Source organism: Zonotrichia leucophrys, chromosome 1 (genome assembly GCF_028769735.1).
Source record: "Zonotrichia leucophrys gambelii isolate GWCS_2022_RI chromosome 1, RI_Zleu_2.0, whole genome shotgun sequence".
Taxonomy (NCBI): Eukaryota; Metazoa; Chordata; class Aves; order Passeriformes; family Passerellidae; genus Zonotrichia; species Zonotrichia leucophrys.
In genome coordinates this window covers 107,209,508-107,237,499 of record NC_088169.1, presented here as the reverse complement: position 1 = coordinate 107,237,499, position 27,992 = coordinate 107,209,508, and the positions used below count along the sequence as shown (strand labels likewise).

The window sequence follows — 27,992 nt, the reverse complement described above, 5'->3', positions numbered from 1 at the left end:
ATCTGATGAACTTTTAGGAGAATATGTGTCATAACAGCCCATGGCTCCTTCAAAGGAATAAGCATTCTGTGTGGACACTGACATCCCCAAGAGTCTCAAAGACAAGAAGAGAATGAATGGAGGAGAAATGGATGTGGAGGAACAAGGCCAGCCTGAACACTTCCAGTCATTCCCACAGCAGCATCCTCTGAATTCAGAAGGAAGTGATCCCTCTGCACTCTTACACCAGAGGTTTTTTATTCCTTAGTGCCCCTAGAAACACATTGGGAATTCTTTTGTTTGGATAGCTGTGAAACAGCCACCTCTAGAGCAGGTGAAGTGAAGAGGAGGAGAAGAAGAGGAAGGACTGATTAAAAAAGAAGTTTCCTGTGCTTAACTGGGAGATCTGCTTAAACGGGATGTCTCCCAGGGAACTCATTTAAACCCGATGATACTTAATAGCTACGATTGGTGCTTAGTAAGTAGGGTAATTATGTTTAATGGGGATGCCTTAAGGCAATTGAGTGGCACTTAAGTCTTTTGTATGTCTCAATCTCATGGTACTTCTATCCATTTTCCCTTCCATAACAGCTATAAATGCAGAAGAAATATATCCACCACCACCACCTGTTCCTCTGAGTTTGTCCCTTCTGTGCTAAATGCGGGGTCAACCACACGAGGCAAGTGTTTGTTGCCTCCTCTGCTCCTGTCACTGCATGAGCCTCAGCACCTAGCCAAAATATTGGCTTCTCTTACCATTACAGACTTATCTAATAGCATGACGCTAATGGAAGTTTTCCAGAGACAGAACCAGATTCAAGCTGAGTTCAGCTCAGCCCCTTCCAGCAGCACTGCGCTCTGCAGCAGGATTTCCTTTCAGCCAAAAGGAACAGGTTCTTCAAAAAACTGTTCTTTAAAAAGATATCTTCAGAAATGTAATAAGGACATGAAAATTGTGGACATTTTTCTTCTGCATTTAAATTAACTACAGCTCTTGCTTTTCATATGAGGCGGCCTTTAAGACATAATCTGGAATGTTGTGTCTTTTTCTAAAACATAATCTATAACTATGCATGTAAAAATAAAAATATGGAAGAAAAAAAGCAACTTAAACTAGGATTTATGTCAAGGAGGAAAAAAGCCACAGGCTTCCCATAAATAATTTTATGTTAAAGAACTAGAAAGCCCCTTACCAATACAGCTACCAGATCTTCAAATGATTTTATAACAAGCATAGGGGAGGCAAAAAACATTTTCAGATGGACCTCTTTGAACAACTTTGTGAAAGACATGATATAATGTAATGTCCAGAATAGCTAGAGAATCCATTTATTGATCAGAATATGGGTCTCAATCCTATTTTCCTAAAACCATTTTCAATACAAGGGTAAAGACATCAGATAAAGCAAAATAAATGATCTTTAATTCAACTTAGTGACACCACAGTCTCAAGGAAACTGACAGCATCCTTTTAATACTGAATTATTTCTAGATTACCAACAGTCCTACTTTGCTTGTCCAAGAGTCTAGCTAGTCAGTGGAATACAAAATCTCACCATTTTTTCCACAGCAATGACTTGATATAAATAAATTGAAATGTTGCAAGCTAAGCACATGGATGCTGTACTAAACACTTATAACCACAGGGTATATGCATTTGAAGTTTAATACAACAAAAAAAAAAAGTTGCAAAGCTGTTACTGTTAAAAGGTACCAGCAAAGTGGTTTTATGAGGCTTCTCACTGAGCTGTGATAGACATGTGATTAAACCACAATTTTATTAAAAGTTACAGACCTACCATTAAAGAGAATTAAAAAAAAAAAAATACACACGTATTTTATTTTACCATTGCCAGATGGATAAAATACCCAATTTTCCACTCCAAACCTGAACTGTAGGGTTCCCAGCTGGGGGGTAAAAATATCCTTTTTTAATTCACTTGCAGACCATACCTTGGGCCTACACAGACACACTTCCTAATCAGCACATTATTTCTCTTATTATATGCATTTCAGTAATTATAACATATGCCTATTCTATATAAAATTTGTCTCTCTTAAACAGCCTGCAGACATCATCTGTTACTGGACTCAGTTCTCATTGATTACAACACTCCAAAGGGTTGGATTTTTTAAGGATCTCCCAGCTTCCCACTGTGCCATGCCTTAGAATCAAAAATCTTTTTGGCAAAGTTATTATGCTTTTAAGAAATTAAAAACATAATTCTATTTTGAAATACTCTAAAATCCACAGTTGTATTTCATCCTGAAACCCTAAAAGGCTATCTTAACACTAGTCTGTTCTCACAGCCTCTATGGAAATCAGCATAGATTTGTGCAAAGGGAATAACTCAAATTATGATGATTCTCATATTGGATTGTTTGATTTATCCTTAGGATATATTCCAAAGTAAACTGGTTAAGTCAAAACACAGTTCATTTTTAGATAGAATTGGTAAAACTGTCAGCTAGTAAAGATTAATAATTAACATTATCATTACCATATCTGGGTAACTTAAACTGTTTAACAGCTCTGAGTTGACTCTTACTACTTTTCTGTATAAGAAATTTAGACTCAGTAAAAGACAAAATCACTTGTCCATGGTTGTACATCATGTGAGTGGCAGAGCCATCCCCAGAGCCTCAGCCCATCCTCCTGTTCCACCTTCTCCACTGTTTTTCTCCAATATCCTTTAAATGTACCAGGCAGTCTGAATCCTCAGCTTCTATTCATGTTCAAAAAAGTTTTCCTTACAAGCAGTACTATTATTTAAATGGAACTAATGAGTAAAATACAATTTAACATGGTTGTTCTGTCAAGTCCTGAGTTAAAATCAAAGTTCAGAATGCTAAAGAAAATATATACTTGAATAATTCCTTATAGGGGCATCTGTAAGATTTTTTTTTCTTTACTGTTATACCCTTCTTTTCCATGCTTGTAAAATTTTTGGGTGACATGTTTTTAAAATTTAAATGCAAATGAAGGGAGAAAATTTAGGCGAGAGGAACTATTACATAAATTTTAAATATAAAACTATTACATAATTTTAAATATAAAACTTACTGTTTCTGTGCTTGGAGTTTTGTTTATTTAAAGTTTGCATGCACACATACATCATTAATGACTGCAATAAACAAAATTAGCAGTTCCTTGGAGCAGAGAGTGCAGAGCAGAATGGCATCAGACAGAGCTGGATTTTGATGCTGCTTCCTCCCTCCTCTGTTGTTAAAAAAGCACATTTAGAGCTACCAAGAGGCGTCTACCAGTTTAAAAAATGGTGTGCCCTCAGAAAAGTTCAAAGCATGCTGAAAACATTGTTGACAACTTTAAATATATGTGAAATCACCAATGTGAAGACACTTTCCTTAAACCCACGAAGTATAATTTTGGGGAAGAGTTCTGTATATAAACATTGTCTATATCCTCCCCTAATGCACTTTAATTTATGTTGTGTTAATCTATGAGAGGGAAGGGATTAAAGAAGAAAAACATTCACAAAATTTGGTGAAACTCTTTTCTGCACTCAAGTCAGAGGTAAATTACATTATATTGATTGACTCTCAGCTGCACTGTGAGTTAGGACAGTCAACAACAAGTAAGTCACAGGTTCTGCTGAGTGACATTTTAGCTTGTAAATGCCCCAATATCTGACTTCTTTCCTGGCCAACGTCCCCCAAAATATAAACTACAACATGGGCAAAAATGTACCATGAAAAGATAAAATGGATCTACCATCCACTCAAGCTCTTTCCCCACCATTTCCTTCAAAACAAAGAGCAGTGCTACTGCATAAGGAATCAATATTCTAAAAATAAAGAAAGGTCCTCAATTACTGCAAACAGCTAGAGTTTACTAAACAGTGCTATGTGTGTTCTTATTTGTAACTCTTCTGTGTAACTTTCAGCTACACTGCAGTCAAATGTTGTATGAAGATAAAACCATAAATATAATTCCTAAGCATGCAAAGCCATAATGCATGTGGTGAGCTCCTGACATATATGCAGCAAGCTGGTGTGTGCTAACAGAGGACAATAACAATTTTTAGAGCATACATGAAAGGCCTCCACTAGTCTCTAGTGATAACAGCAAAGAACCTCACTGGTTGCACTGCCTATCAAAATTTAAAAAAACAAAGCAAAAAAAAAATTGGGACAACCAGCTCCAAACCCGACATGATTCAAACAGCTTTGTTCTTTAAGGTGGAAAATCTACATTCAGTGCAGTAAATACAGCTTTGTGCACAAAGACTTAATACAGCCAGACCTGCCCAAAAATGCCACTGTGATCCAAGAAAGTAAATGACATCTGACTGGCTTGTTTACACATCCTCATTTCCCCAAACTATTTTGCTTCATTTACTACACTTTGTCACTGTGTGAGTGTTTGGGGGATTTCAAATGGACTCATTCTGTTCTAACAGATGTCAAAGAAGAGGTACATTGGTTTTAATACCTATTTGGGGACATATGGGAATAGGGTTTTCCCTGTGTAAAAAGTCCACAGCAGTCATCCAGCAATTCTTTCCCATGTTTATATCCTCCTAAATTTTTGCAGAGTTATTGAGTCACTGTTGTTTACTAAAGCACTATGGCTCACTTATTATTTTCTGAAAGCACTTCATTGTGGCAGTATCAGTCAGATTGCAAGAGTGAAAGTGTCACAACTTTATAACCACCACAGCTCTGGGCAGACAAAGCCATTTGTCAAGAGCAACCACTTCTGTTTCTGGAGTGAAACACATTAAAAACAAAAGGGGAACTCATATGCACATACACATATACGACTTTCCACTTCAAACATTAAAAAAGCTCAATGACAAATGAAAGTCATTGTTATAATTAACCAAAAGTTAAAGCTGCTTAAAAAGTCAGAACTGTGTAGATTTTTAGGGTAAATTCTTAAATGAATTATTAAGTAACATATCTCACTGCAACAGAAACACATTATACTGTGTGTACATTACTTATTCTTGAGAAGCTATTACCTTCTATTTTTTCCCAAAGAAACGTGGAAACAGCTTAAATTTCTAGACCACAAGCTAAAATTTCCCTTAGATGTAAGAACAAAAAAATTACAATAAATTTTATAAGCACATAGACTGCATGTAAGAGATGAATTTGTCTCCAGCTTGAGCTATTACCTAAATATATTATACATTACATCCTCCCTCACAGCCCTTTACAAGAGAAAGCACAAGCCATGAAAACATGCAGTCTGCCAGTTGTATGTCACCAGAGGATGGCTGGGGGGTTTTGTACTGTTTTTTTGGCTTTTACTCCCACTTTTTTCATTCTTGTCTTCCCAAGAGATTCTTCAGCACATGATGCTGCTGAGAAATAGCTACTCTCAGACACAGGCACCCACACAGAATCAATACAGATTTTTCTCACAATTAGCAAATAATTCAGTGATCTCTTTTTGGTCTTCAGAAAGAAAGGTTATGATATCTTTCAGTTGAGGCAAAGATCCTCTAGACCTACTTTAATAAAAAGCTTATCTCAAGAACTTGACAAATTCAAGACATATCTCCAGAAAAAACCAACAGCTTGGGGTAACAGATACAGACCTGATTATGCCAAGTTCTACTCAGTAATTCCATAACCCATGTAGATGTTATACCCTTCAGATAGCATCCTCCCTTTTTTTGTTATTCAGAAAGTGTCCTGATCCTGCAGATTTTATCTGTTCCTTGGCAGTGCAATATCAAGCAAGAATAAAGCAGCAGTACTCCAGCTGGTGAATGAAAGTCTGTGAAAGGCCTTCAGAAAGCCTTTTACAGGGACAGTGTCTTCTGCTGGTTTCACTGGACCATTAGGTCTTACTTTCACTCACTAAAACTTTTCAGTGTTTCAGTGCAGAAATGAAAAGGGGCAAGATTGGATGTGAGCGGTCATCTTAAGCTGCATGAGATGTAAGATTACCCAAAAAATCAAATTCCGTGATTTCATCCTCAATCTGAGGATGAAAATAGCAATTGCTTAGCGGTGTCCTTGGCAAGAAGCAGCCCAGCTATGGACAGAATTTAAGGTGATTAGGAATGCAGCATCCTGTGGAAGGGAACAGGACACTGTGTTCCCTTAAAACCTTTTTAAAATGAGCTATAAAGTTCTAAACATCATTATGGAGCTGAAGTGGGGAGGAGGAGGAAGAAGGTCAAATTGCAGGCCATACTTCTTTCTTTGTAATGTTGCCTGAGAATTATGGCACTGGCATAAAATGCTACATTTCCTTTGCACGTTACCATTTCATCTTCAGAATTTGTTATGCGACTCATATTTGTACTCCACTTCTCATTTCTTTTATAACAAATTATTCTGTGCCTTTTTATGATCTTGTAGGAAGTCAAGGTTGAATCAAAGCCGTTGTGACTGCCAAAGTGCATGTATAAAATTATACCACTAAGCGTTAACCTTGCTTTGTAGGTTCACTTACAGTTTTCAATTAAAAGCTATCTTTAGTATTGAAGCAAAGTACTTTATAGTTTTTCAGTTAAAAGTCACCTTTAGTATTTAGGCAAAGCCACTTTTATGGTAATTCACACTTGCATTCTAAAAAAATTCTTCTCCTAAAATGGCTGCACAGTGACCTTGTTCCATCCAAAATTTGCAAAGAACACAGGAGAACTGATAAGTGACATTTTACTTGTATTTACTTAGCCCATTTAGTAAATGTGGAAAAAGGTAAAAACCAATACATTAAAAAAAAACCCAAAAAACTCCCAATTCCCCATGGAAATTATATAAATATTGTACATGTGGTCTTGTGTGCCTGTGTGGGATTGTGTACCTGGGTGTATATTTTTAAATATAAACTCTGTAACTATCTGACATTAATTTTTTTCTCTCTCTCAAAATGCCATTTAAGCCATCAGGGGCTGCCTATTTTTCCTATGAAGGCTAAAATCACACGCTAATTGATACACCTACATCTGCAAAATAAATCTTCTCTTAACTATTTAAATAAATATCCAACAACCCTAAAGAAAGCAACTGCTGAAATTGCAAACAGAAATGGCTGTGCTCCTGCTTTGTTCTGAACCCTCAGACCAGGAGGATAACAATGAGCTTCTCCAAAATAAGCTTTGAAATGCTTATAAACAGGGAAAACTCTACAGACCTGTGTGTCCCAAAGATTTATGCACATGTTTAGCTTTATTCATTTCCAGCAATCCCTCTGAAGTCAACAGGAATACTCACAGGGCATAAAGCTACGTACACACAAGGCTTCAGCCTCAGGGGCTGGTATTTCAATAGTTACTTTGCTGGAGGAATACCCTGAGGATCTGGCTCCATAAAGGCTGTCCAATTGTTTAACTCATTCTCAATGACTTCTCCAGGGAATAGTTACCACTCACAACAGTCCTCCATGGGAAAACCACTGGCCCAACTCTTACTTTTGACCATGAAATATTTTCATTGATGTTTTGTTTCAGTTAAATTAACATCCTGAATTACTCCTTGGAACAGCTGACCAACAAGCCTCAGCACACAGAAACAAGCAGCACTGGATGATGGAGAAGAGAAACAGTGGGAATGATGAGGTAGGAAAACAAGGTACCGTGTGTCTAATACAATATGGGATTTTCATTTACTGAGTAACAGGGGTGGTATTAAGACTAAATCACCAGAGTGTCAGAATGTGCATAGTGATGATAAAAGATTATGTGCTTTATACATGACTGATGCTGACACATTTAGAAAATATCTGGAAGGGGAAAGACAAAGTGATGTCTCGTGCAACTTATGAAACTGCAACATTTACAACATGTCACCCTCAAATTAGTGCACAACAGGAAAAAAATGACCCCTTCAGTATCAATGCCCCCAGCTCTTCTGTTACAATGGCCCTGACAAGAAACCCATTTATTTTCTCCAGAGAAATTGTTCTGAGGTGGTTGTTAGGCACAGTGGAGGCTTGACTCCTTAGACCTGGGCTGGATTAGACAGCCCAGATGAGATAAAACAGAAAACAATGATGTGTGTTTGTCTTACACCTCAGAAAGGTTATGTACGTTCTCTGGGAAAGGTGTACTTAATTTAATTTGCATTCTAGGGATTTTGAATCCCAAGGCCGTGGCAGAAGTTAGAAATTATGCCAAGATTGATATTATTTCCTTAATACTGCAGTGGGAGTCTCTCATAAGAAGGGCAAACTAATTAAGAAGTTATAACAAAACAAACATTTTAATACAAGACACAGCATATAGCAATTCTCCATGCAGAAATAAGCTGCTCCTTGGCTTCCACTAAAGAAATCTATTTCAGCTCTATCTTGGAAAGCATAAATTGGAAAAGATTCACTGTCGGATCTCAAGATCTCAGTCCTGAGATGCCGGGCCTCCGAGACCACCTTGGGGGCTCGGGAGTCCTGGAATGTTGCCAGAAGTGTCTGGTAGCTGGACTTTAACCCTGCGCAGGAGACGACAAGGATGAGGGCTTCACAGGGTGAATGGTGAAGGGATTAGCTAATTAGAGAGTGAGACACAAGGTTTAGGATTTATGTACAGGGGGGTTTGGAGGAGTAAGATGGAGGAATTGGGGTGTGTCCTGTCCTCCTTCTTCTTCCTCTTCTCCTCCATCTTCTTTGGCCACGGTGGCACTCTTGGATTGGTTATTACTGAGAGTACACCGAGTTATAAGAATAGATGGTATTGGGAAAAATGATAAATATTGTATACGTCACAATGGGTATAAAGATACGTGGCTGCCCCGGAGGGCAGAGACAGTGTGCCCATGGCTGACTGCTGAGCAGATCTCTGGTGGCTGAAAGAACATCTTTTAGATAAACAATTAATAAACATAAAAACCGAAAGAAGAACTGAAGCCTCTTCTCGTCCTTCGATACGCGGGCTGCCCCAAGGCCACCCCGGGCCTTCACAGGCCCCTCAAACAGCCGAGATAAACCGGACACTTGGCGTTCCCTGGGCGGACAAGAATCACCACAACCTTTCGGGGGAGACATCCCGGACATTCACCTGTATCTATTGCTGTTTTAAAAGATTTTCTTCATTAAATAGCTAATATAATTCCTTAAACAAACTAATTTTGCATTGCACACATTCATTTTACTTACAAGTCAGTAATTAACTTATAATAATAGCTTCTTTTAAATGTAACATTTTGCAAAATGAAGAACAGTATTTTGTTACATAAGATTGTATAAACCAGGAGTTTAGAGAAGTCTAGATGTAAGTCACTAAATACATCCTCATGACACATAAATGTTTGAATACTTTGCGCTGCTAACTAGCACCTTTTAAATTCACCCAGCTAAGGGAGACGTAGCAGCTTACTTTTAGGTAAGAAGCTGTGAAGACCTTTTATCAACATTGCTATTACCTCTTATGCAAGATAAACCTTAGTCCAGGTCTGTACGTAAAAATGTCATACTATATTAGCAGCCGCTAATATATATTAAAATCATCTGCTGCAGATGTTTTTTAGACTGATATAAAATGAATTAAAAGGTCTGGTTGTCCTCCCTGCCTGGAAATGCAGTGTAGTGGCCAAATGCACTGCATTGATTGCACAGCTCCCACTGAAGCTGCACAAATTAACTTGTACCAACAGACCTGCATTTGAAACAGACTTCAGCAACAACTCTAGAGTCTCTGAGCAGCAGGTGAGAAAGCCAAAGTCTCCTTTCCCAAGCCACCTGTGACACAGCAAAGCCCTTTATCACATTCTGCCATCTACCAGAGTCAGCTGCTTTGGGAGGCAGATAAAGCTCCTAAGCAGTTACAGCGATAAGAACAGCTCCGGCTGCTGAAACTCTAGAAAGAAAGTTAATTGCTTGTTAATGATTTACAAGGTTTGACTAATTTGTCATTATTAAAGTAAATGATTCTCAGCCAGCTGTAGATGGTGTAAGGTATTCCTCTTCCTTTACACTTAAGGGATGTACCATTCCTAAATGTCTCTTTCTACCCAAACCACTTGACAATACTCCCTGAGGGAGTAACAGCAATAGCCAGAGTAAAGCCACAAGATTTTTTTTTCTTGTAGTAATTACCATATAAGCTGATAAATTGCATCAGGATAATACGAGGGCTTGGGAATTTGTTTATCAGGTTACAGTTTCAGCAGGTCACTGTTTGGAGTAACAATGTTCCCACATTGTCTAATTTCCATCCTCTCAAAAGGACAATTAATTCTACAGATTTCTGTGCAGACACTAGACTCTTCCTCCCCCTCTTTAGCATAGAACACATCTTTTCAATCTGGCATTTACACTCAAAATGTAAACATAATACTATGAACATTTTTCTACCTCTGTCAAATTTCACTGAAATTATGATAATCAGAGAGCAAGAAGGTCAGTAAGCAGACAAACGCAGTGACTAACAATGAACACACGAGCCTCATTTTCCATAAGAAATTATCAAAACACTCACCTAATAATTGTTTTTTTTTAAATACATTGAAAACTACAAAAATATATTAAATACAAAAAATTACATCAACTTCAGTAGAACATTACCTCATTTTACATACAGAGGAAACGTTTAGTAATTCTGCAGACTATCAAGATGATATATCAGTAATGTCAGTATTTATCAATAAGAAACCCTCCTAGAAAGGACTATGAAATTATTCGGAAATTTGTTCTGCTTCCTGAAGCTAGCATGAATTAGCTTTGGTCCACTCATACTTTCCATATGAAAGCAATTGCTTTGGGAAATTTGGTATTTTGGATTCGAGTTCTCAAAAGCTCTCAGAAACCTTCCCAGGTGCACAGAAGTTCAAGACCTACAGTAATATCAGTGTGGCACGAGCTCAAAGCCGTGTCAGAGTGTGTCACTAGGTCATGTTCATCCAGCATTTATCACTTAGCACCTCCAGAGCCCCTTCACAGTGAAGTCAAGCCCCTCTTCTTTCTTTCTCTTACAGCCATAGAAATATTGCTATGGATCTTAAGGACAAAAAACTCCAGAAGTGCTTTCACCTCACAGGAAGGGACACAAGTATTATTTTAAATAGGTGTCTGTTATGTTATACAGCATAGATCAGATTTTTTGAGTTCTCCCTCAAAAACAAAATTAAAAATGCAGCACTCCCATTTTTGTGCTGTTTAGTCAAGTTTTCTTTATCTCAGTTGATTAAAACCTGAATGTAATCAAGACTCCCTGTGAATAGAGTGAGATCATGAACTCCTAAGACAGTGATTTCCAGGAGGGTCAGCACCTTGCAAAATGGAATTTAGTTAATGTCATTCATGACTGCAATGAAATGAAAGAGGAAATTACAAATGGAAACACAGAAATTTTGACTGTGGTGTTTTAAATCAAAATCTTAATTATTATGAAAACTTCCTAGTAACTTGTAATACTGAACACTTAATGTGCCACAGTTTCACTAATCATTTAACTCAGTATGTATAAATCCAAACCCCTGGGGAGATTGATTTTGAAATGATCATTTCAGACAGTGTGTACCTCTAATGAATGCATTATTTGGGATATTTCCAACATGGTTAATAAGGTAATGTTCATAAAAGAGAAAAATGGATGGTATTTCTAGCCTACCTTATATGCTTGGACAAATTGTTATGAATGCTGTGCATACAAATTACAAAGGATTAATCATATAGAAAAATTGAAATTCTGTGTTTATTCCAAAGGCAAATAGAGAACATCACTAAAACAAAGAATAAGCCCCACGCCTGACTTTTCATAGGCAGTGAACTTCAAAACTGACTGCTGGTCAAAGCAGTGATTTCAACATCCTTGTCTGCTTTCCTGAAAACTTTGCAGGACTTTTAAAGTAAGAACTGATTTTCCAATTATGACTAGGCTGAAAAACTCAACACAAAACTACTGCAATGTCTCTTTGAAGAATTGACCTATTTATTCAGTATCTATTTCTTTAGGGCAGAGGTAGAACACATTCTAGGAACAGGATTTTTTTTTTCCCAGAAATATGTACATTATATTAAGCAATTTTTAATTTAGATAGATTATCACTGTTGTTACCTAGCACTATCCCAAGAAGCATTTTCCATTAAAACTTAAAATTCTCATTACACTCTCTTGACACACCACACCTGACCGCCTTAAAGACCTGCAGTCACCAGGGTATTCTACTGTGAATAATTCACATTATGAACAATTTTATTCTTAAAAGCAGTTGTGCTAAATACTGGTGTAGAACATATTCCATAAAACCTCTCTGTCCCAAAAGGCAGAAAAGAGGGATTGAGGTAAAAGATGTGGATATTGTTTCCCTTGCTGCAAAGCCACTCAGAACCAAACCAGCTGATGTGCTTTGAAGAGACACAGTGACTATGCATCTATAACTCTAAACTGTGCTAAATCTGATCCTTAGAGGGGAGCCCAAAGTGGCACTGTGGTGAATTGTTCCTCTGTGATTGTGTTAGAAGAACATGCACCCTCAACCTTTTATCAGCCAGTGTTAGGCAATTAGCTACAAAACATGGTAAAACCTAAGGAAATCATAGCAGTGATGCAAAAATGTGGATTAGAAAGCTCTGGAAGTAATTTTTTTGAATGACACCTATTCAGCAGCTCTTAAAACAAGGCAGCAGTGAAGATTAAACATTAATTTTTGGGATTAAGTCCTAAATTATAATACTTGTGTGGAACAGACATCTCCCTCATCATAAAAGTTAAATTTCTAAAGCAGAACGAGGAAGGATTTAGAAGGCATGAAAGCTGTAAGGGATTAATCATATTATAGTAGTGTTTCTCCTTATTTAAAATATAAAGCCCTTCGTCTCAGAGGACACAAGAAATCCGTGGATGAATAACACATTGTGGTACAAGTACACTTCAGGGCTGTTGTTGAATTAAACCAGAACATACCTACCTGCTTCTTCAGTGTGCAAAGCTGAAATGTAACAGAGTTAGAACCTCTGTGCACTGCAAAATAGAAATTACAACCATCGAAATAAGGGGCTGAAGATTTTAAGGGATTAAGAATTTTTGGATATTTGAATTTAAGAATGTTCTGTTATGTTGAACAAAGAATAACAAGTCTCAGAAGTGCAGCCTCCACTTTTTACAAACATGAAGAGCTGTAAGCAGTTAATTATTTCAAACTTGCAGGACTTTTTGCAATCAGCACGTTACTGAGGAGACACTGAATCCCCCTTAAATCTCCTAAGAGAGGAACTAAAGCTAATTGTAAAACAGAATATGTTCTTCCTCTCTGACATGAGAAAACCTGTTACTGGTGGATTCCTTTACAAATGCCAATCAGGTCTACTTTATGATATGTTCATTTCATTGTCTCCAATAATCTGGGATACCCTGTTCTTTTGCTGACCTTTGATGACCCTGTCTCATTCTTCTGGTCTATACCACACATCTCCATTGATCTGTAGACAAAGCACTGTCAGATGGAATCAATACATCATTCCTTCAGCAACAAGACTGGCTTTTGCTCAGTTTACTTTTTTTTTTTTTTTTTTAACAGATCAATAGTGCTAAACTGATGTATTGTAAATTGGGGTGTAATTAGTACCTGTCTGCAGGCCTGCTAACAAGCTGCTAAAATATTATGCAGACCTTTTTAGTTAAACTGAACAATTAAAACTCTCTTCAGCTATTAGTAGGTGGCTATTTTAAAGAAATGCAGAGGACAAGAGACTCCATAAAAACCATGCTCCCAATGGTTACACAGAAAGTTTTCACCCTGTATTGATAATGAATAGACACAATGATTAAAACAAAACACACAATGAAATTAAATCATCAAACCTGAATCTCTCCAGTGAATAAAACTCACCCTTCCTTTCATTTAAGATAATTTTGAGTAACAATTTTATACTGAAATTTCATTATATTGCTAAGCCTATATAATACTCTTAAGTTACTGACATCACCACCTCAATTATAAATCAGATATGATTGATGCTGTCCTGTGCAAAATTACAATTGCAATACACTAATTCTGACTCATTAAAAGTAAAATTAAGATGATCTACCACTACAGGCATTTACAGCAAAGCAGGTTTGCTAAAATCTATAAGCATCACTACATCAGGGACATAGAAGATGCTGAGAGGTATTTCTGTGTTTTTGCAAAAGGATAACAGAAAAGCAGCAAAACTTAAGTTTCCTTGCTGGCCTATCACTTTTCCAGATCAAGCTCATCACTGAAAAAGCAGAAATTCTGCAGAACCTCAAACCCTTTGCAACAGTTCTCAGCTATGAGTGCCGTGTTCAAAACCTTTAGGGCTGTTGATGGAGATTATTGTTACTGAACTTTTATCCAGGCAAAACCTGATGTAAAGATTTTATGTATTATTCTCTGTTGCTTCTTCTCTTCCACCCTGGCTTGTCTCCTTTTTGGTATTTCCCTCTCTCATCTAAAACCAAAACTATCCTGCTGACTGTTTCCCTGGTGTCCTGCTCCTACACTTACCCAAAAACTTTCTTTAAACATCCCCTGAGACCTCTCATTTCCTCACCTCTGACTATGTTATTCCTCCACACTGTTCTTTCTCAGGTTCCTTAAATAAACCCATGAAATTTCTCCCTAGAAACCACTGGTTTGAGGAACCCAACTCTAAATCCTTTATGGAGAGAAGCCCAGGCTCAGCAGCACCACAGGAACAGACTGAAACCAACATGCTCAGTGCCCAGAAGAAGATTGCACCACACCACCACTCACTGCTCAAATTCCAAAGTAAACTCAGATATTCTGGTTTAGTGTGAGTGCACACCTGATCCCAGAGATGTCTTGAATGGGTTGTCTGTCCTTTCTATCACTCATCATTATGAACTCATCTCCCAGTATCACGTTAATTCAGGTCCCAAGCCCACAGTGCTTACTGAAGTCTAGGAAAGGCTGCATAAGAGGCATAGTTAATGTAGTAAAATGCTATCTGTGAGTCCTGTAATTACATCAGACTCTCCAGTCACACTGAAAGCATAACTCTTCAGAAACTGTTGAGGAAGAAAGAAAAACATAAGTCACCTGAATGGAGAGGACAAAAGTCCTGAAAAAGAAAACACATCACAAGCAGAACAGTGACTCCACCTTTCAATTTTTCTTTAAATAAACACAAATTGAAGGGAAAACTGCAAAGGTGCCTCTTTCCATCAGATAACAGGCATACACAAGAGAGCTGAGCACTACTTTTCCATTTAGGTTCAACTACACAAAGTCCAAGTGACCAACATGTGAGCATTCCTACCGGAAGGCAGCCGTGTGCCGGGGCTGCCCGAGGATGCCGGGTCCTGCGCAGGCAGTGACAGATGTCTGCAGGTGAGCAGGCAGCAGCACAGGCCCCGCTGTGTCCCTGCTGCTGGGGATGGCATCTGCTGCTCTCCTGCAGATGGCCAGGCCAGCAGCCCTGGGAGCAGCAGGGCTCTGAGGCCCTGGCCCTGCGGCTGTGCCCACACCTGGAGAGTCTCAGGATCGGATCCATAGGCAGGAGCAGCCCCTGCACTGGGAGGCAGGTGCCAGCCCGAGGAGCCAGGACATTCCTCTTACCCCCACAGCTAGGCTGGCTTTGAAATTTAAAGCAATTTGTTCAAACCCACCTATTTTTCTTTAGCAAGAAGGGTCCTTTCTCCTGATGCTCCCAAAGCTCTCATCCCAGAGCTGGGAGAGCATCGCCACATTTCTCATCACAGAGAGAAGCAGGGCACAATTCCTCCGAACATCAGAGAAAGAAAACACAATTCTTATCCTACTTGCTGTGCCTGCGTTTGTGCAAAAGTAGAATGCAATATGGAGATTGTTTACCCAGAGTGATGGGGTTTTGGTTCCTTGGCCTGTCAGGGCCAAGCATGTGTTTGTCAGGTGACACTCATGAGATTCTGTGAGAGTGTAGTTGAGTGCTTGGCAGTTTAGATATAATATATAATATATAATATATAATATATAATATATAATATATAATATATAATATATAATATATAATATATAATAAAATATTTAGTGTAATATAGAATAATATAGCATAATAAAGTAATTAATCAGCCTTCTGATAAGATAGTCAGATGCACCATTCCTCCTTCATCTGGGTGTTCCCTGCAAAGTGTAGTTTTCAATTCATTTCAATTCAACAGGAGAGTGCCCAAGCTCCATTAGCACGGGAGCTGCAGGGTTTTGGGTTGGGGCTGTTCATCTCTGGGAGATTTTGTGGGGCACAAGGGCATGAAGAATCACTGCCATTTCAAAGGATCTTGCTGTGCAAGCTCCATGGGGATAAAGCAAGATGGTACTTAGGGAAAGGAAGAAAAAAGTCAGCAGAACTAGTGAAAGTGTATTGACTGAGTACACTGTTCTACAAAACAACTGAAAGTTTTGAGTATCCTGCCAAGTCTTTTCCACTCTGGAACCTTATAGATATGAGGTTACCTTTATTTATTTCAATGTACTTCTAGGTCTAAAAATTAATAATTAAAAAAATCTTTTCTACAGCATGATTAAAATATATGGAGGTTTTTTGTTGTTGTTGTTGTTTGTTTTTTTTTTCATTCAGTCTTATGCTTTGAAAGTTCCATGCATCAGTGGAAACTATACCATTGATTATATCTCTAATCTTTTCACTGTTGGAGGCAAAAAAATCAAAAACCAAACAGATAAGACTACAACCCTCTGCATCTGTGTGTTAAAAAAAAAAAAAAAAAAAACAACAACTTTTTATTTTGTATCTCTGTCCAGAAGCACTCTTAACAATAGTCTGAGATCTATTTTCCTTAAGTTCCAATTAGCTTCTGTCAGAGATTGCAAAAGATAATTTATTGGTTTGACTTTTACTTCAATTTAGATTTGGAAATAACAGATATGCAATAAGATTCTTAAACATGCCACATGTGAAATACTCTTGGATTCATTTGATCCTGCAGGGGAACTACTTTTCACACTGCAAGAGAACTTGAAAGACATTAAACTAGATGCCTGTGAAAGCTGTTAATTTTTAATTCTTTCTTGTGAAAATGACAAGGAATGCACACCCACACAGCGTGGGTGTGAAGTTCTAGGTTCAAAGAAAGGCAAGGCAGCACAGCAACTCTTCCACTTCATTCTAAATCCAAAAACAGTGACTCTGTGCATGTAAGAATGTTTATTTCCTGTATAACCCCATTTTTTCTCATCCTCTCTCTGTGTCTAACCAATATTCAGTCTCACTTGTCAACAAAAGGAAAATCTGAACTGCATGTGCTACTTTATGCATTACACAGCATAATTCTCCTGTGAAGCATTAACTCCAGTCCAGTCAAATGCATCATGTATTTCCAGCAAAATACAAATTCAAGGCCCCACCACTGCCTGCTGTTCTGTGATACTTTCTGCATCCTCCTCTATCTTTATCTGTCACCCTGCTCCCTTGGGAGGGACCATACCATGGGCAAGTGGGTAATTAATGTGGTTTTTCTACTCTTCCTCCTCGCTCTGCATTTCCTCTACATTTCTGCCCCTCTATTTAATGCCACTAAATCCAGAATAGTCAGGTATGGAGCTGCCTAAATAATTAAAGGTGGTTTTGGCCAACCCCAGGCAATGAAATAACACAGCACAATAATCTAATTTGCCTTCTGGAGCACTTGAGGCAGATTGTGCATCTTGCCTGTCCCCAGCAGGAATGAGCATACAGCCATTGAGCTTGGTTTAATAAATGAGATGAGTAACAGAGCTCATGTGTGCATGCAACTCTGTCTTCACCACTTCTCCCTTTACTATGTTTATGCTTCCTGGAGTGACCTCTAATATTATCAAACTGAAAACAATTCAAGCTTCTGTCCATTAAAAGCAAAGGCAAAATTAAATTTTAAAAAGTCAAGAGAAAAAGCCAATACTTATTTTCTCCTTAAACCTTACAGATTAAATCATCCTCCTTTATTTAGTCTGTACAGATCTTCCAGTGCTATGAGACTAGAGCACATAACCCTGCATAATAATCGTTCTTGAGAAATATCAGGCACTAACAACAAAAAGAATAGTTTAAGCAACTTGTATTGTTTTTATAATTCTTTAAACTATCTAATGGTATTAAAGGTGTTAAAAAGTTGTCTGCCCAAATGCAAACAGTGATCACCAAAAAAATGGATGAAATCCGAAACTCATAGTTCAAGTTTCTTAAACAGAGAAAGCAAATTAATTTTTGCCTATTAAAATTATGAATTTGGTGCAGTACAGATGTATTGGGGAAAAGGATTTCAGGTTCTCTGTTCAGACTGAAAACTTAAACAGATATAAGCTGGCTGGCTGATTCAGGTGAAGTGAGTCAACACAACACCAGATGCAGGGACTGCGAGTGTGACAGTTGGGGAGCAAATGTTTTATGGATCCAAAACCCTGCTGTGCTTTTTTGTCTATTCTTCTTTCTGCCAGTGCTCACCATCCAGCTTTTATCTGCAGGAAATGCCCACGTTTTCAGCCTTGGGTAGCTGCTTTCCCTCACGTGCAGCCAACCATCAACAAGCAACATTTCCTCCTGCTGGGAGGATGCTGCATGCAACATATTTCATGGCTGCCAGCAATGGGGGTTCATTAATCAGCCTTTAGGAGGTGCTGAAATAGGCATGGACAGACACAAAATTAAAAGAATAGCAGGAAAACTGAAAATTTAGAGTAATGCAAGGTCTTCTCTCCAGAAAGCAATCTCAGTAAGTTTGGTTTAATGCATCAGTTAAAGCTCAAATACCTCAGTGCTATTTCCAGGGTTAGACTTCAAATGGAGTTTTTAGCAACTCTGCTCCAGACTCAGGCTTCCAGAACTGCTTTCTCCCTTAAAATGGTGCTTGGAACAAACTATTCAGGACCAGAGGCACTGCCAAAGAGACACTCCAAAATTATTATTAAAAATAAATCATCACAAATTCCTACCAAAATGATTATCACCTACTTACTAAAAATAACATAACTCCAGGTATTACAGAACTGAAATATTTCTGTGGTAGGGCTGAGTGATACTGGTTGAAACACTGACCTGTGTTATTGTCTGTCCATGGTGACAGTGATTGCCCAGGATGGGCAGGATGTGAACAGGTTCTGTTACCTTCAAATACATGTGTTAGCTGTACAGCTTGATCATTCACCCCCTGAGCATTCATGCATTCATTCCCTTTCCTCTCAAATTGTGATTCTGGCGTATTCAAAATCTTATATGACAATTACTTTTAAAACATCACTGATGCATCCAGTCCACAAAGTAAGTACTCCCATCCTCACTGAACAATTAAAAACATATATAAATTTAACAAAATTACACTTTCTTTTGTCTACCAGTTTAAGGTTAAGTTGCACAAGATTAATTTCATATATTAGCAGAAATTATAAGAGCAAGGCTAGAACCTTAATTAGAGAGAATATAAACATAAGATTGTCATATCAGCTATAACTCAGCATAGCTTAATTACACTCCTTTTTTATGTTTTCATCAGGCATTAATAAAATCCATGTCATATATGGCTACATATATGGCTCTGAAAATTAAAGCATCTTCAGATAATCAAGACTGTGAGAAACACTGAAAAAGAAACAGGAAGATAAGTTGCTTTGGGAATTGCTGCTCTTTCATTCACTTTCCCAGCAGACATGAAGGAGATGCTGTACCTGGCTGTGTGAGGACAGGAAGGCTCTGCAGAGGGAATCTGGATCCATGGGATGAGGTTCAGCAAGGTCAAGTGCTGGGTCCTGCCCAGAGTTCCAAACCTGCCCAGCCAGAGAGGACCTGGGGATGCTGGTTGACACTTGCTGAACATGAGCCAGATGTGGCCAAAAAACCAGTGTCACCTGGCCTGGATCAGCAGTGGTGTGGCAGCAGGACCAGGGCAGGGATTGTTCCCCTTTATTTGTCACTGCTGAGGTCACACCTCAAATCTTGTGCTCAGTTTTGGGCCCCTCACTGCCAGAAGGGCATTGAGGGATGGAGTGTGTCCAGAGAAGGGAACAGAGCTGGGGAAGGGCCTGGAGCACAAGGCTGGTGAGGAGCAGCTGAGGGTGTGGGTTTGGCAGAGCTGCATTAATGGTTGGACTTGATCTAAAAGGTCTTTTCCAACCTAAAGGATGTTATGATCCAATGATCTGGAAAAACAATTTCACTGTCCATCCAGATTCACAAACTGCTATGGGCATTTTGTCAGAAGCACTGTGAGCCATTTTTCCTTTACAATACCAAAGAACTTTGAGATTCTCCAATACCTGCTAAGTATAAAACATTACTAATATATTTTATCTTTTTGTGCATAACAGGACATGGGTAGAAGACTGTGAATAAAGAACTAGGGATGCTAACTTGTTTCTACCAGATCAACTGCTAATTGGGCACTGGAAAGATTTATGTACCAGTGTTTCAGTATTCCTATTAATAAAGTAGGAAAAAAAAAGACACTAACTTCATGAAAAGCGCTTGAAGGGTCACTGTTTGGGAATGAATATTTATATCCTCCTACAGCATTTCCATAATACAACTGGAAGGAATACCTTGTTAAAGAAATGCACAGACTTTGCTAACAATTTCATCTGCATAGCAACCAGCTGCACTTTTATTCTGAAAATTTTAAGTTCTCGCTAATTTTTCTAAAGACAGGTTAAAATACTCTTAAACAGAGCTCCTAACGCACAAGGCAGCTGGCTGGCTTGAAAGAGAACACATTTTCTCTGTATAACAATTGCTAATAATGAATAATCTTCTCCTTTGCTTCCTGCAGCTCATCTTTCTAGGGGGTTTGTTTTGCTGAAGGCTGGTGGTGAGAAAGAGGTGGAGCACTCACGGTGAGGAATAATAAAGGCAACACGCAGCAAATTTCTGACTAATTAAGCGATATCTCCACAGGAGCACTGGCTATGCAAGAGGAATACTTGAACAGAAGAGTAAACAAGATACATTTCCCTTCAAATTCACAACAAAAATTCCTCCTTACTACCACTTAGTTGCCATACATAATTTCACCCACTGATGTTCCACATGAGGGTATTACTTCCGAGACTAAATAAATGATGATCAAAACTGGCCACACAAAGCAGAAAGAAAAGCTGGTTTGGCTGCAAAAAGGAGGCCTGTCTTCTGCTCATGAAACACCATTCAGAGTAAGAATATTAACACCTACAAGTCTCAGATAATGTGACCCCTCCAAGATTCACAAGAAGGTCTGACTTGGATGCCTTAACTAATTCAGGAAATTAAAGCCTAACTCCCCATTTCTTCTTATTTATTCTATGGCACCTCCTGACTACATCAGGGCTCAGAAAAAGTTTGTGCACCCTTCCAGCAAGAGGACAGATCCTACTTGCTGGAGGCTTCGTTTTTTAAAAACCTTGATGCTGAATCAGATTTAAGCAGAAAACCTGGAAGCAAAAGACTACCTGAGTCATCTGCTTTCTCCTTATTTGGATATTAAAAATAAATGTTACCACAAACAGTACAGCCAAGTTTGAGAAAAACTCACAGAAAAAGCTGTGATTCACTTGATGTATCCATCCCTAACAGTTGTTCACAGAGCAATTAATTCCTCCATTACTCCATGCATATTCAATGATAACAACAAAAAAGGGATGTGAATTTAGATGCTGTCTTTTATTCTGAAAGCAGGGCAAGAACTTCCAATTTAAATATGTATGCACAGAATGAGGCCAGTGTAGGACTTCCCACGGATACAGATGCCTTTTGTTGTTATTTGTTACGGTTGCACCCATTCACAATTTTACAGGGCTTCCCTAAAGCCTTTTTGTACTTGATATCTCAATTTTTAATATTAAAATACCCCATTGCTCTGTATGGGTATCAGAGACTCTAGAGATTATGCAGAATAGGAAAGAGTATTACAGCTCTGTGCTAGCAAGCTAAGCAGTTGGCGCTTTTATAAACACACCGTGTAAAAGTACATTTACCTTGGACTTCAGATTTTTTGGGAATGAATAGCTACACCAAGCAGACATAGCCTAGCCGGTACCAAAAAATAAAATATTGTCCACTGTTCTTTGTGAAGCTAGCAACCATATCATTAGCAGAATCACCAGTTTACTAACACGGCACATATAGAAAAAAATAAAAATAAAATCACCTGCCCAACAACTACTGTGGCATTATCAGCAAATAAAAATAATGGCTATCACTAGTAGATGAAACAAAATAAGTGAATGCCATCACATTTATATCACTAACTCCCTGAAGAACAAATCTCACTCTAATTGTAAAGACTCAAAGCTGCTATTTTCACACTAGGATAACACTGGCACAAGATAGTACCTCAGACAACTCTCTGTGAAACACCACAAAAATAATTTCAGGCTACCAGGAGGAGCTGCTGCATGCTGAAGTTGAGTCTCTCTCTTTTTTGCTTAAACTTTGCTTGACACAATGAATCTGAATTATGATTTATTTCTTGAAACACTTTCCCACACCCCACTGAATGAAATGCATCCCAAGCCTCGTATATGCCATATTAACAAAACACTAAAACATTTGGAGCTGTAAAGTGGGAAGCAGTCTGGATCAATGCAAGTGCATGAACATTTTCAGATGCCACTTGAAAGTATTAACAACTCGCAATCATTCGCTGACGATACGTCGATTCTTCCTCCGTCGAAAATTACTGGCCATAAATCAGGCAAACATTTACAGGAATCTGCAAATGAAACAGCTAAATCCATGATGACAGAGAGCCTCATAAAAGCAGCCCATTTATTCCCTCTGAGCACTCGTCCCCACCAGAGGGATCAATAGCAAACCTCATACAATATACTTCTAAATGTCATGCTGCAAATCCTCTTTGCATTTATGCAGAGGGAAAAGACCCTCCTCCAGTTTTAGAAGCTGGAATCAAGTAAAAAGCATATTAAATGTCTAAAAAGCAGTAAATCTAAGGGAGAAGCTTTTACTCTTAAACCTGTGATTTTAACGCCTATTCTTAAAAACCTCAAGGATTGTAACAGTCAGAAAGATAAAGACTGCAGCCAGAGAAAAACAAACACAAAAAGGATGTTGAGGAATTAAGGAAATTTATCTATCCACCGTCTTCTGGCAATTAAAAAAGCCCAGCAGGCAGGGAAGTGATATCAAATTGAAAGCTGACAGTCCCAGTTTCCCTGGCTTCTGAAAACTGAGGCACGCATTATTAAGAACAAAACAAACAAGTTGTAAATTCAGAGTCTAAGAGGGGCAGCTCTTCGGCTCATTAAAATGCTCTGTCAGGCACTTAAAACTTCATGGCAGAGTTGAGCAAAATACTATGCCTGGAAAAACAGGGATGAGTGACCAAAGCGTAATCATCAACACCTATGTCAGTCTTACAATTAACAAAATACACATCAACCGAGAGAAAAAAAAATAATCCTTCCCTAAATTCTGAATGTTACAGTTTGACTACCTCTTCCTATTCTCTTTCAATTTATTTTTTAAATTTGGGAGTTGCATGGAACCAAGCCTATAGAACATTTAGACCTCAAGTAGAAGACTAAATTGCTCCCTGGCATAAGACACCAGTCAGAAGCTGATGGATCAAGAAGTACAAAAGGAACAAATGATCATTGGTTGACAATGTACTCATACTAATTTGCAGCTAATTAGAAAAACTATGTCATTTTATTTGATACATGACACAGATCATACAGCAAAGCTAAAAATTTAAAAGCCCAATAAAATGCCTTCTGGGATGAATACTTACTTTATTATGGGTTTAAAAAAATGCGTTGTATTTCCTATTAAAAAGGTGAGCGTTTCTGTGTAGCTTTATGTATCTAATGAGCAGTTAAACCCATTCTTTCAATAATAAAATAGTGTTGAGCACCTGAAATATTCCTTGTGCAAAGAGAAAATACATCCTGAAGGACAGAGATCAGACATAACTCAGCTCTTTACTGCTTCTTGAAGGCCAAACTGTTTCTGAGGAAAGGCATGGTTTTTTGCTGGTTTTTTTTTTTTTTTTCTGAGGCAAACAAAGCCATGTTACTCTGAGACAGCTATTCCAGGTACCACCATACATCTTTTAATTTATATCACACTGGCATGTCTGTGCACGAACTCATCCTCCATGAGTGTGCATCCCTCTTCTGTGTTGACAAATGTAATGCATTAAAAGGAAAAAAAGAAGCTTCACACAAGCAGTTGGAAACAAGCGTAGAGTACAAATTTAATCCCCCTAATCCCTTGTCAATTACAAGGAATGTCCTAGAGTAAAGTTGAATCAACAGTGCAGTTCTCAAACCCATAGAAAAATAAATGAAGCCATCCTTTCCCTTTTTCCACTTGGACTGTAGCTCCCTGAAAGGATTACGAACACTGTCTGCAATAAACACGGGCATCAATTTTTAAAATCTGCTCTGAAAATGGCAACGTTTCACAAGCTGTGAAAACGCTTTGGTTTAGGGCATGGCCTGAGAGGCAATAGGCCAGCAGGATAGCACTGGGATTAGCCCTAATTACCTCATGTTTCACCTTAATTAACTACTGATACAGAAGGTAAACTCTGCAGGATCTGTGGCGAGACCTTAGGCCAGTAGGCAAGATATCTAAGCCCTCATTGTTTACACATGATAATCTCTCTTTTGAATTTGCTTTAATTGCTCAAAAAGATTAGCTGAAGGATATGCATTATGTATTGATTAGCAATGCTAACTAGAAACTGTACAGTTTTAGTGTGGGCTCCACAAATGCAGCCTGGCAGTTTTAGAGGCACATTCTTTTGTCAAAGCATCAACATTTAACTTTGGTTATGACAACATCAATCATGAAGCAGAAGAAAAGCCCCAGCCTTTAGTAACATGAATGGAGGGAGGAAAATACAGAAAAAAAAGGATTCTTGCTCAGTTCTAGAGATACCATTGTGCTCCTCCATTGTGAGGGGTAATCCCCTCCCACATGCATCCCCGCTCAGAGCACAGGGGGAGCATCAATAAAGCAGACAGAATATCTATTTTAAAAATAGATCACAAGGTTGCTTGTCTCTTGCCCCATTCACTCTTCATTACTCAGACTCTGCTTTCTTTTTTTATCAGTTCTCATCTGCTCTTAGCAGGCCTTGAAAATTATCGGGCAGTCAGATTTTGTGCAAATATAAGCACTAAGTGATTACAGAACCTGCATAAAGTTTAACACTCAAACCAAGGAAGAAAGTTTTTTGCCATGTCTGTTGCTCTGTCTGCTGGCAGAGAAACCAATTAAAAATACACCTTTTCAGTTGTTTTGTGCTTTATTAATCAAAGCAAAATAAAATACGAATTTCCAGAGCTCCTCTGACCTAAAACGCTTTGAAAAATTAGGAATATGTTTCTTTAGGAAGGTAACCTTGATCTAATGTAAGACAAACTGATCAAAACTAAACTTTAGTTTTAAACTTAAAATTTTTAATGCAAGGATTTTACGTAACCTTAAGGACAGAAGGGCATTAAAAAACAAACAAAAAAAAAAAAAACAAAAAAAAAAAAAAAAAAAAAAACCCCAAAACCAACAGGTTTCTGTGTAATTGCTTTTGTCGTGGCCATTTCTTTACACAGCATTTTACAATATCTGCATCCTTAACTAACATCCAAAGATGCCCTAGCTTCTTAAGAGACATTCCAGAGAGTTTCCCTAATTCCTTAATGCAATTTTTTATTTGCTTTTTTCCTACAGTGGCAAGGAAATGCAACTGCTTGTTTGAAAATGCTCACAAACCACTTGCTCCTCATTGGAGGTGGCTGAAGAACTGAGAACTTTCCCTGGGATCTCACTTTCCTTGCAGGGATGAAAAGCTGCCACTGAGGTCAGGACAGTGTAATTTCACTGGTGACTGGTGCCTATTCCAGATCACTGCTTCATTTCACTTGAGGTGTCATCTCATGCTCTGAGCAAAAATTTGTAACTGCCTACTTGACCGATAAGGTTTGGAAAAACTTTCAAATAAAAAATAAAATTGGATATATAATAGAAGTTTGTCAAAAGCTGTTTGACAAACCCCTTCACTTCTGCAGAAGGCAAAGTGAAAGAGATAAAGGCTGCAAACCATTGCTTTTACTGGTTGGTTTTAAAAATATATTTAAGCTGTAATTGCTCTGAGGGACTTTCCAGACTTCAGAAACATTTGTGTTTGGTGGTCAGAGACAATAGCAAAAAGGCAGAAAAAGTTCTATCTATTCATAGAGGGTGGAGTCCTACTGTAATTGATTTTACAGCCAAACCACAAATAAGAGTCTCAAAAAATTAATACTGTGAGACATGCAGTGAATGGAAATAAAGTCCTTGCCTTTCTATTGTAAATTAACACAGTGGAAGGTTTGGTTTCCTTGATGACAATCAAGGAAAATTACAATCTCAAGATGTTTGCAATCTATATGTTAAAAGCACCATACATATCTCTCTAAAATACTGCATTTCCCCTCTGTGCTTTGGTTTGTTTTCTCATATGTCAAAAAATGTAACAATTTTTCAGATTCTGTAAATCTGAATGCAAGTCCCATATTCTATGTAAAAGGACAGAAGGGCTGTAGCTTATGCATATATATTTATGCACACCCTAATCAGGCCTTTATGATGGTCTGCTCTCTGAATATTTATTATTTCACTAATTACTGAGCTTAATTATAATCTACTTTTAACACATTAAAAACTTGTTTGAAAATGCTGAAGCAAAGTTTCACCAGCAAGCAGGGAAAACAAAGTACCTTTTCAAATAAAGCAACCTTTTTTTTCCCCTGTTTTTTTTTTTTTTTTTTTTTTTTTTTTTTTTGTAATAGATCTTGACAGTGAATTGATTACTTACATACCTATAAGGTGAAACCTTGCCTTCATTGGATTTGGAGAAGCAGGGCTTTCTTCCAGCGACCTATATAGCAGGGTTATTTATCTTCTTAGAGAATATCTGGCCTGCAGTTATCTGATATCAAGCTGTGATCTCATCAGCTCGCACACACTCAGCAGGGGGGGGCTAAGAAAATACTTCAATGTGAGATCTCTCAAAGCACCCTGAGGGCACTCACTGCAGCTATGGAGGGAGGGGTTTTAGCTGCTGAATGTTTTCCTTTGGCAGGAGGACTGACCCAGTGCCACACAATGATGCCCATATGCCACCAGAGGGTCACTGGTACAAATGAAAGACAAACTAATGATCTCACTATGTGGATTTGGAGAAATAAAGTATTTCCTAAATTGAACATGCAGGCTTTTTTTTTTTTTTTTTTTTTTTTTTTTTTTGTTCTTTCAGAGAATTGAGGTAATTGCATTGGCAGAAACCTCTTTGCAGTTCTAATCTTTTCTAAGATAAGCAGAGCTGTGCCTTTTGTGGGTCAACTACTATTTGCAAAATGTGGTATTTGTAAGAAAATAAGATGCTTGATACTTCAGCATATGCATGAACCAACACAAAGAGCACATCTTAAAACCTCAGTTGTATTTTCAGATAGACCAAGAGGTTTGTTTGTCATTATTTTCCTTCTCTCGCCCCATGCTCTGCTTTACTATTTGAGTGAAAATACTTCAACATAGGAGTAGGAAAAGAAAACCAACCAAACAAGCCCTCAACTATTTAAACCACTGTTGTACTAAAATACTGTCTGTCTGGCTGTTTCACAAAAAGCTGACTGATAAGCTGCCTGCCTGGATTTCTCAGTCACCTGGAAACAAGTGGAACATTTGTAAAACATCTACCAGCTCTCAACGGAACATTTTTAATGAATCCAAGATCTTCACATAGCACAATGACATTTGGAAAGGATCAGCTCGGAGTTAAAAAACAAAATAAGGAAATTCACAGAGGGGGAAAAAAATGGTTTTCATTAGCCAAAGGATAGAAATTCACCTTTAAGTATGAAACTTGGAATAACTTTGGCATGACGAGTTAGATTCTCTACCCTGTACAGTCAATGACATGGATATGTACAGGGTATGCTCATTAATAGATCCAGAGAAATTAAGACCTGACTTTTATCAGGACACACGTGAAGACACGGTCAGAACCAAAATACCAAATTGCACTAGCAGATTGAAACAAGCCACTGAAAACCTGAATGCTTTTTATAAGCCTCTGGTGAATTCAAATGAAGGCTTATTGTCCCTTTTGCTCCCACTGAAGTCAGTGGTAGAATTCGACATGGAACCTTTATTTCATCTTTCAGATTTT

At 38.1% G+C, this 27,992-nt stretch overlaps 1 protein-coding gene across 5 annotated transcripts in view; it reads right to left on the bottom strand.

Annotated features, from left to right (window-relative positions):
* ROBO2 (roundabout guidance receptor 2) overlaps nucleotides 1–27,992 on the bottom strand; it is a 1,045,391-nt gene that overhangs the window by 174,749 nt on the left and 842,650 nt on the right. Inside the window, exon 1 of one of the 5 annotated variants that reach the window (XM_064726863.1) lies at nucleotides 26,641–26,689. The exons of the other annotated variants lie outside the window; for them this stretch is intronic. Coding sequence (XP_064582933.1) covers nucleotides 26,641–26,665 — 25 coding nt within the window. The 5' untranslated portion in view covers nucleotides 26,666–26,689. Of the gene's footprint in view, nucleotides 1–26,640; nucleotides 26,690–27,992 lie in introns of those variants that run through there. 5 annotated transcript variants of the gene reach the window in all.